Source organism: Amblyomma mixtum, chromosome 2, assembly GCF_055824585.1.
Source record: "Amblyomma mixtum isolate Tamu chromosome 2, ASM5582458v1, whole genome shotgun sequence".
Taxonomy (NCBI): Eukaryota; Metazoa; Arthropoda; class Arachnida; order Ixodida; family Ixodidae; genus Amblyomma; species Amblyomma mixtum.
This window is the reverse complement of record NC_143013.1, coordinates 106,439,057-106,449,388: the sequence shown is the minus strand read 5'-3', so window position 1 is coordinate 106,449,388 and position 10,332 is coordinate 106,439,057. Positions and strand designations below refer to the sequence as shown.

The window sequence follows — 10,332 nt, the reverse complement described above, 5'->3', positions numbered from 1 at the left end:
GCCCATGTGATGTGGTATAGTGTAGGTTTTTCGTCACACCAGGGACATTTGTTCGTGTATATCGTAGGGTGCATTTTGTTTAGTATATGTAGGCTTGGGAAAGAGCCTGTTTGTAATTGTCTCCAAGTGACAGCTTCCTCTCTGCTGAGAGATTTGTGCGGTGGGGGATATCGCATTCTTCTGCCTCTATAGTTTTGTAGTATGGCCGAGTATTCCCTGGGTGCTGGCGCGAGTTCCGCGGTCTCGTCGGAAGCTCGGAAAGTAATGTATCCTCGAGCTATCCTGTCGGCCTCTCGGTTCCCTGCCACCCCTGTGTGCCCCGGTACCCACACAATTTTGTGTCGGATCTTGTCGTTTTGTTCTTCCCGGTTTTTAATTCTGTCGCTCGCTGCGAGGAGTATACGGAGCGCGTGACGACCTATCCTGCCATTCATGTAATTTCGGCAGGCTGTTTGAGAGTCCGTGAGTACTGTTAATGACCGCCCGGTTCTATAGCCCTCCGCCACCGCTAGAGCAACGGCTACTTCCTCGGACTCTGCAGCTGTGCAGCCTCGGAGAGACGCGCTGGTCATTTCGCGTAAAGACGAATCGACCACCGCCGCCACAGCGATTTTGGTATCTCCTCCTCTCCAAGACGCGTCTGTATACACGGTCGTGGCTTGAGGAGCGTATGTTTTCTCGATGAATTCGGCCCTCGCTTCTCTTCTGCCTCGATGGAGGTTGGGTCCATGTTTTTGGTATTGGCGCTACCTTGAGGGTCTTGCGAAGCTCGTCGGGGATTGTTGCCGTCCTCGACATTTCTCGCATCTGCCCGCGGTATCCGAGCCTCTGCAGGAGCGCTCTTCCTGTCGTTGTTTGCAACAGCCTGAGTTTTTGCGACTCAAGCTGCGCCTCTCGTAGCTCCTCAAAGGTGTTGTGTAATCCCAGGGCCATGAGTTTTTCTGTAGACGTGTTGCGTGGTAGTCGGAGCGCTGTCTTATACGCTTTGCGTAGCAGGGCATCCGCTTGTTGTACTTCATTTTTGTTGAGGCACTGGTAGGGTAAGCTGTACGTGATTCGACTAACTACTAGGCTTCTGAAAGAAGCCAACAGCCACAGAAACCAAGGGGCACAGGGGATTTTTAATCTATTTATTTATTTTGTGGTGTTGATCAATTTAGAATATTACTGAATATGTCATCGCTTAAAGCTAATTGATTAGAAAAGCAGAAGAAAAAACAACCACATGCCGCCGGCGGGATCCGAACCCACGACCTCCGAATTACGCGTCCGGTGCTCTACCTCTGAGCTACGGCGACGGCTGTCAAACCTTCTGCTTTCGGGGGTATTTATGTTTTCAAGTAACCTAACCTTGAGAGTGTTCATCAGCGCCATCCACGTTCATAAGCAGCGGACGTAGAATGTCCTGAGTTACCGCAGGTGTGACGTAGAACGTCATCGAACGGAGAGGGTGGAAGCTGTGTGAGAATGGCATCAAGGCTATGCAAACTCAAGGAGGTATGCAAACTTGAGGGAACTCTTCAGCTTAGCTTTAAGAGTATGAGGGGATAGAATTATGGGCCCTTTCAGAGGCCTAGGGACATCATTGCGTGCCACTTCGGAGACTCTTCTTTCTGTTTCTTAGCACTGTTCATTTGTTCACTATTACACAACGCTTACCTACCCTCTAGAGTACAGTTCGATAGCATAAAAGATCCGTCACGAGCACGTACCCCTCTCTTTTGCGTAGGCTCTGCCAGAATGCTCGTCTATGCGGAATTAGTCGTTCCCTGATTTAGATTGATAGATCGCGGGGAGTTCTCATACCAGTACTGGCGCAGTAGTGCAGAGGTGAAGCGAAATGCCATTGCCCAGGCAAGTGGCTGCTTAAAACACAGCCACCCGACTGGCTTGTGCGGTATAGGCAGCTGTTGACGAGCTCCCGTTAGGCTCATGCGCAACGCAAGGGTTGGTAGGCAGCGCTGCATTGACTTTATTTCAAATAAATTCGGTTCCACTTGCCGCAGCAGTCAGGCGCACATAACTGGGTGTGGAGATTGCCACCTGGCACAATGGCCAGGCCTCCTGTCGTGGAGGCAAGTTTACTCACAATCCGCTAGACAGGTCGCCGCCACCCAAGGCGGGCAGGTTGTGGATATGCCACCAGGTCACGGGACCTGGATGCCAGGTGGCCAGCCTGTTTTTCTCGTGATGCCAACGCTGCCGACTCCGTGATTTTCGTTGAAATGAACCCTTAACAGTAACGAGCAATGCATTTTTGTGCAGGCTTTTCTTCATCTAATTCTATTAGCAGAGACGAAGGTATTTCTGGGAAAAATGTTTAGACAGCAGCTCTCAAGCGTTCTTTCGTGGGTTGGGGGGACTTCCCCCACTGTCGCCGTCGGCTCGGCCTAACCGGCAGAGCGAGCGGGCAGCACAGCGAGGATGAAGCACGGCGAACTCGGAGCGTAGTGGCGGATAAAAGTAAGGCGATAGCTAAGAAGGCCTGAGGAGGAAAGCGGAGGATGAAGCTACTCCGGTAGACGGAAGGTGCGCTCCGAGTCGGCGCCAGAGTAGCTTGCGCCGGAGTAGAGCCGCCTCCATTCGGCACTGCGTGTCCGTATGCGGGTGGCCACAGCTCAAATACCGCAGAAGCTGCGATCAAATATCGCATTACCAAGAAGTGTAATGGTCGGCCAATTTTTTTTACCTACGTAAACAACCTTCAAGGGATCTTACACCGAAACTGTTAATGGGTGACTTCTGCCCTGAGCATGACCTGCTGATCAGAAAGACGCGGCCTTGATCCCAGCCGCGGCGGTCGCATTTCAATGAAAGCGAAATACTGGAGACTCGCGTACTGTGGGATGTAGGTGCCTGTTAAAGAACCCCATGTGGTCGAAATTATCCGGAACCCTACACTACGGCGTCGCATTGCCTTAGTCGCTTTGGTAGGTTAAATCTCACAAAACGAAAACCAAACATCACGTGACCAGTGCGGCTCATATTAACGTGAGATGACGTGAAGTAGTGACGGGTAATGTTGGAATCTCTTCATTCAATTGCAGAACGTCTAGGCACAAACAGATGTGCTGATCAAACACATAATGAAAAATCATCGTGATGATGCAAGTTTTTCGAACAGTGTGTTTCTATTAAACCGACCAAAATTTTCTCGCAGAGCTGGCTTATACTCATATACCGGGTGTTTCACCTAAGACTTTCTGCAATTTTTAAAAATAAGCTATTTGGATTAGATGCGCGCTTTTTCTGGCATAGCATTGTCAGTGGTGTATTACATCATAATGCAGCTAAGACGTGCTAACTAGCAGGCTTGTTAATCAATATTTAATAGTGAACTTTTAAACTATTACCGTTGGGCTCCTTAATTATTCAGAGGCATGCAGCCCATCGAAAGTAATGTCCATATCCGTTTTTAGAATTTCGAGAACGCGATTATCCTCGGCGCTGTGGCCCAACAAATTTCGCCTACATCGCGCCACAATACATGCGGTTTGAGAAGCTTGCAGGCAAAGCAACCTCTCCAGTGAACCTAACTCGTCGAAATAGCCAAAATTTGTTGGGCCACAGCGCCGAGGATAATCGCGTTCTCGAAATTCTAAAAATGGATATGGACATTACTTACGGTGGGCTACATGCCTCTCAATAATTAAGGAGCCCAACGGTAATAGTTTAAAAGTTAACTATTAAATATTGGTTAACAAGCCTACTAGTTAGCACGTATTAGCTGCATTATGATGCACTACACTACTGACAATGCTATGCCAGAAAAAGCGCGCATCTAATTCAAATAGCTTATTTTTAAAAATTGCAGAAAGTCTTAGGTGAAACACCCTGTATGTTTGAAAATAGGTTTATGGTCAGGAAATGCTATAAGTATGCCGTAATTTATTGCCCCCGTTTTCACGTCTGCTTTTATGTGCAGGGACCTGGAACAAGTAAGTTAGTCAACAAGACCTGCTGCAAACGAACAACCATCGTCATCGTTCTCGTGTTGGCGCTAGCCATATATCATATTGCGTATCCCCTACATCTTTCAATACAGCCATTCAAATCTTCGATTAAATGTGGCAGTGACTTAGCGGAGACGGAGCCGAGGCCATGCGCCAACGAGAGATGCAAGTTTCTGACCGGCGAGCTTAATCGCTCAGTGGCACGTGATTATGATCCTTGTAAGGACTTTTACAGCTACGTGTGCGCTGGCTGGCAGGAAGCGCATTCTGGGCAACGAACCAGCGTGTTTGAGCAAGAAGCCGAAAGTATTGACTCTGCCGTGGTTGCGATCCTACGGGATAAGTTCGTTCCCGCGGAAGGTCAAACGGCTGTAGAGAAAGCCGCTGGACTTTTCCAGTCATGTTTAGCACTTTCCTGCGAAGACTGTCAATCCCTTCAAGACCCCAGCAGAGACATCTTGGACTTCCTGGAAAGTCTCGGCTCATCTTTCCAGCCCAAGTCAGATGTTCCGCTGGTTTACTTGATGCTTGACCTCGCCTTGAACTACCACATTCCAACGCTGTTTGATACAACCATTGGCGCTTTTTCAATCAAGACCGACAGAGCTGAAGTGATTTTCAGCTTACCAAAATACTTCGCGGGGAAGATATCGGTGACCGAAGAGTTTGTAAGGCAACACTTGCAGTGGCTCGGCGTCGAGAAGCAGCAGTTGCGGGAGCTCGTGGAAGTGATAAAACCTCTCTACGGGTTTCTATTCAAGCTCAGAGACAATGTCGTCGAAGACGACGCTCCACAGGGTGAAAACTCTGCGCACTCCACGCTGAAGGAAAAGATCGCGTTCAAGGATGGAGACACTTGGAACAACTACATGAGGAACCTCACAGACAGCCTGCTACCAGGGGAGCACTACGTAGCGTTCAAGACCAGGCAGCTGGAAACCTTCCTCATGAAAGTATTCCAGAAGATCGACCCGGATCATCTGCGCATGTGGATAGGCTTCGACGTGTCCCGACAGCTCAGGCAGGTAGTTCAGCCAGCTGATTCCAATTCCTTCATCGAAAATCGCCGTCTACCCCGCTGGAAACTGCACTGCTTGAAGCGTATCTCGCACGTGATGCGCGGAGCCGCTTATGCTGCGTACTATCACACTGCCGTACACAACGAAACAGTACTGAAGGCGGAAGAAATGGTTTGCCGTATCGCCGAATCCTTGAAGGTTCATATATTGAAAGCAGATTGGCTATACGCTGCGAAAGCAAGTGTTATTCGTAAGCTCGAAAGCCTGAAAAAGGTAATTGGCTACCCTGAAAACGCAGAATATGGAAGCGCACTCGACGATTTCTACTCCCCCGTCAACGTTGGAACGTCTTTTGTAAAAAATTGGCTTAGCGCGTCGCGCTCTAAAGCAAGGAAGTCGCTGAAGTGCGTGCCTTCACCGCTCCCGATGAGCACAATTGATGATGCGTGGCAGTCAAATGCCTTTTACTATTCAAATGTGAACGAGATGGTACTGGGCCTTGGACTACTTTTGCCGCCCTTCTTTGACACAATCCCTGCCGCTGATTACGCGTCGGCGGGGCATCTCGCCGCCCACGAGATGATGCATGCTTTTGACGTTTACAACTGGCAACGCAATGGCGGGAACAAATGGGGAGCTTGGTGGTCCGAATACGTGAACACTGAATACAAGAGGCGTGTCATGCACATTCGCAGTTTGTACTGGCCTATGGAGCAACACTCCCACCAGCTGAGTGACGAAGTAGACTCCGAGGCTATTGCCGATTTTATAGGGTTGCCTGCAACGTACAAGGCCTACCTCACGGCTCCTGGATCGCCAGCAGGGCTACAGGACATGCCTGGAGTCACCAGTGAGCAGCTGTTCTTCATCTCGTTTTGTTATAAGTGGTGCGCCAACTGGCGTGCCACTGAGCAGTACCCCGAGTTCAGCCTCAGATGCAATGTACCGATCCAGAACATGGCGGAGTTTTCGGCTGCTTACAAATGTCCTGTGGGCTCACCGATGAATCCGGTGGAAAAGTTCACCTTCTGGTGAATTGCATGTGCGATGCTGCTGACAACTGTGTGATGTAGGCTAGGGTAGTGAAGACGATACAAATTGAAGTAAGAAAGCTTGCCTGCTGACCTTAAACGGACACTAAAGCGGAATGCTTAGTCAAGCTCGACTAACAAGATGACCAAATGTGTCGTTTTACGCACAACTACACTTCTATAAGCCAGAAAATTGCATTAAAAAGTACACTTAGCGCCGCCATACGCTTGTTCGTGCAACTGCAAATGTGACGTACCTACAGCGCTTTCTCTCGGAACGCTCTTTGGCTTTCAATGGGCAATTAGCGACGAAATATGAGCAGAGCTGTGCATCAAGCTCAGAGCTGCGATACAGATGCGATATGCAGCTAAACTCATATTAACGGTATCCGCGCTTCGACGAGAAAACCGTTCAACTTGCTCAGGCAGGTTTGTGAAGATTATGCGCGGATTCCCTGCCGACAGCCATGGCCGGCCGCCGGCAAACTACAGTTGGGCGGAACGTACCCTGATTCTTTTCCGCTTAGAAAGCGCAGGAAGCAATTCACGAAGTGGATATCCTGACGACCGTGGCAGCGTCAGTCATAACCGCCATCTGCGAACACATACTAATTGCGTAGTCACCAATAAAGCGATAATCGACAGCATGGCGTGCCACTAGAGGAGCAAGGCGTGTGAAATTTTTAACTGAGATGCGGTGCTGACTGAAATATGTTCGAAGGCGACTGCTGCTCGCGATCTTTTGAGGATACCTCGATGCAAGCGTTTACACTTCGCGGCAGCACAAAACACAACGAAGGCCAGACGCTGGCATCGTCCTCGCCGATCTATACATGGATGAGAGCGATCAGCAGTTTATTCTGCAGTCTCTGGTTGCCCTAGAGAACTTCACGTAGTTTTTTTTTTCGTATATGCACAGTCTATTTCTACCATGTCCTTGCGTTGCAAGGAGATAGCCGCATACGATGCAGCGTGGGACATCGCGGAAGGGCTTAGGCGTTGTTAGGAACGGGGACAGCATGTCTTGCCTGCAATGCAAGCATCCAGCAGATCTGGTTCTGTTGTGTGGTTCTGCGCAATTCCTTTCTACTAGATGACGATTGCTACTAGGCCTACCATGATGGACCTCCTCGAGACGGCCCAATTGTCATCTCGCCCCAGTCAACGTGCATTGCCACGTCGGTGTGCGGCTGTCTTCAAACAAAAGATCTACCGGCCGAAGTTGGAATACAAAAGGGCCAAATTTCCCGTGTCTCCTCACGAGCTAAACGCCGCCGGCATCAGCAGGGGAGCGGTATCATCCCTAGTTGTCGCAGCCATGTATGGAAACTAACGTTCTGTTTCCAGCAATGCCCCTCCGGAATGCCTGCCTCGCATGTTGGGGGTTAGGAAGCCTAGGTGTTGGCAAAACGTGTCGACCACAAGCTGACCATGAACCAACACGTACTGACATACCACAGCCTACGCCACTTCAACGCCATCCCCCTCTCCCGCAGGCTCAACACTTGACCGGGGGCGTGTTCATAAGTGCGGGAGTGTCAGACTGAGTGCGAAACGTGAATGTGACGGGCCACTCTGTCCTCGGTGAGGTGGTCCTCCATCTTGAGATTTACGGATGGAAAGCCCTATAAAACTCGGGAACGAGTGGAGCCTAGAGACTCTCTCGTTTGCTATGACGTTGCACAAAACGCAAATAGGCCAACACTCAATCTTTCGCCCATTACCCAACTCATTCACTCGACGGCGGCCCTCTCCTGGTGGAACGGGAGTCGACTTTACCGAGGTTCCGTGATGCCCTGACCATGAGCCCCATTTCTAACGACTGGTTGCCAGTACTTTGGATGGACCATGCGCCATCGTACTTCCTCTGAGGGTAAGCGTTTGATTTTGCTTTGGATCTAGCAGGCTTCAAATTCTAGGTTAATGATTTGAGCTGCTGGTTGATCTGTTGTTGGTATTAGTACGGAGGTAGCTGCTTAAAATAAACGTGACACAGCAAAGCCAACACTTAAAAAAAGCGAACACAGTCCTGACGAGGTTATCGAGGTCAGAACTGTCGTTATTGTGCGAGGCGTTGGGAGTAGATGTAGAAGAAAATGCGAAAGATTCAGATGTTATTCAAACAATCAAAAATGCTGAAACTGAGCAAGAGGATCACTTTGAAATTGCTTCGGAAAATTCGCTAAGGTGGATGGCCAGCAGAAAAGAACAGAGAAACGTTAGACGCAAGAATAAAGAGGCTTAAATTTCGGCTTCAGGTGCAAGGAACGGCAACCCACAACGGGAAAGGCAAAATCTTTGAGATGGGAAGAAGTCAGGCTACTTCTTCGCACAACGGACCCGCGAAGTCTGTGACCATAGCCGAGTTGGTAAGCCGAGACACCACAACGTAATAGGAGAGAACGTGTTCAACCGGTACGATAGTCCAAGGAAAGTTGCAGAATACAATGCTATGTTGAAGACCATTGGTGGTAACGCTGAGAGAAAGCATTCAAAGAAGGGGTCTACAATACACAAGTGCCAGCATATCACTCTGAGGGCGGCAGGAGTGGCAACGGAGGCTGTTGGCAGGTATTGAGAGTGAAGCTCTTTCAATATAGTTGGCACAGGCATCGAAACTACACGGCCGCAAAAAGGGAGATTTCCCCTAAGTAACTAAAGAGACCGTCGCCCAGTTAGGCTGTCGCAGACCTGTGATTGAGAGTCCATACACAGATTTTAGCCGGCACGGCGAAAAGCGAGTAGCCTCTCGCGCTGATCACAGTTCTATGTCTAGCGCCGGCTCTCGACTTTGCGTGCGCTACCAAATCTTTCTGAGCGCATCGAGGAGACCGAGGGGCGCGGAGATTACATAAGTTAGAGAGGGCTTTAAAAAGAAAGAAAGATAAAAGTGCCCTACCCGCACTGCGGAGATGACAGTGGGGGTCAGCAATGGGTTTTTCACTTGCAGTTTCTCACGACTTAAGAGCAGTACAAATATTCAGGCTTCACCTCCCGTTTAGCCATTCGAATCAGCTGCTTTTTCTTCCTGATTTTCGAGTGTGAAAACCTGCAGAGACTTTTTTTACGAGGGGGGGGGATGTGGGGGCTGAAGATTTGAAATTCACCGGGTGTTAGTATTTTCTTATAAATACGACAATGGTTACTGTGCCATTGAGGTAGAGATGATAGGTGTCAATATCCCGCGCCTCCAAATGAAAATCCACTAGGAGTGTATTAAAGACTCGCGTAGACGAGGCATTGATTCCTTAATCGGAACCGGTCGCGGTAAACATGTTTTTATTTTTAAATTTTGGCACAGACATCCTTTTTGTATTTTTAGCAGAAATCGGACGTTAGATTTGGTTGAGATACGAAGTCGAGGTGAGGTGTGTTGCTCTAGCAGTACGGTATTACATGACTAGCGAACGCAAAGTACGAAATTTGTGCATTTGAAAACGGTTCGGAACAGATTTATTTTTAGGAAATGCCATGAGGTGGGAATCTGCATGGTGGTTACGTGAATGTTTATCGACCGCTGCCTTCAAGGACATAAAGACTGCAAGAAGCCGAAGAATTTTTTTTTGTGTGTTTGAGTGGCATTTGATTAGAAAGCGTGCAACCTGATGCGCTTTTGCGCTCCAGCCGCCTCAGTTTCGAACAGCAAAGCTTCTTCGCCAATTGCTCAAAGAATTTTTGGACACTGGAAAAATTATAACTGAAGTTTTAGGACATTGTGATGGTACAAAGGAGGCGTTAACTTTTATGTGAAATGAATTTTAGTATTTATTTTGTAGGCTTTGCGAAACACCCAATTTTTGCACGGGTCACTCTGATAAAAAAATTCAGGCAAAACAGAGGGCTCAGCATTCAGGAGGTTGTTGTTTTTTATATAAGGAACATTGTTGGGTCTCGTGTGAATACCGAGCGCTTGAGCATGGAGCAGTGCTTTGTTTCGTGGGACATCCCACCTGTGTTTTTCTTTGTTGGCGGTTTGAGGCTTTCTGTTTTGTCTTTGAAGTTGATTTTGCAAGCCAGGATATAAACTTGGACGCAGGCACATCTCGTCGTGCCCAGCGGTCGGGGACGCTGGCCATTCGAGATTTTCTTTACCGCGGACTAGCTGTTAGGAACGGCAACAGCAGGACCGGCCTGAAAGCAGCCAGCACACCTGTTTCTCTTGGGTTTTTCCGAGCACCCCCTCTCTACTCGATGGCTGCTCCCAGGCCTCTCATCTTGGACCATCAGGAGTGGGCCCAGTTGTCATCTGGCTCCAATCACCATGCTTTCCCGCGCCGGTGTGCGGCCGTCTTCGACCTAGAAGAGCGACACGGTGAACTTGGAGCAGAA

The 10,332-nt window shown here is 49.0% G+C and overlaps 1 protein-coding gene across 1 annotated transcript; it reads left to right on the top strand.

Moving 5' to 3' along the window:
- Positions 1-4,357: 4,357 nt before the first annotated feature.
- Positions 4,358-7,134, top strand: LOC149360457 (membrane metallo-endopeptidase-like 1). Its single transcript, XM_089569287.1, has one exon. It carries the CDS (start codon positions 4,478-4,480, stop codon positions 6,005-6,007), a length of 1,530 nt encoding a protein of 509 aa, XP_089425413.1. The 5' UTR covers positions 4,358-4,477; the 3' UTR covers positions 6,008-7,134.
- The last annotated feature ends 3,198 nt before the right edge of the window (positions 7,135-10,332 follow it).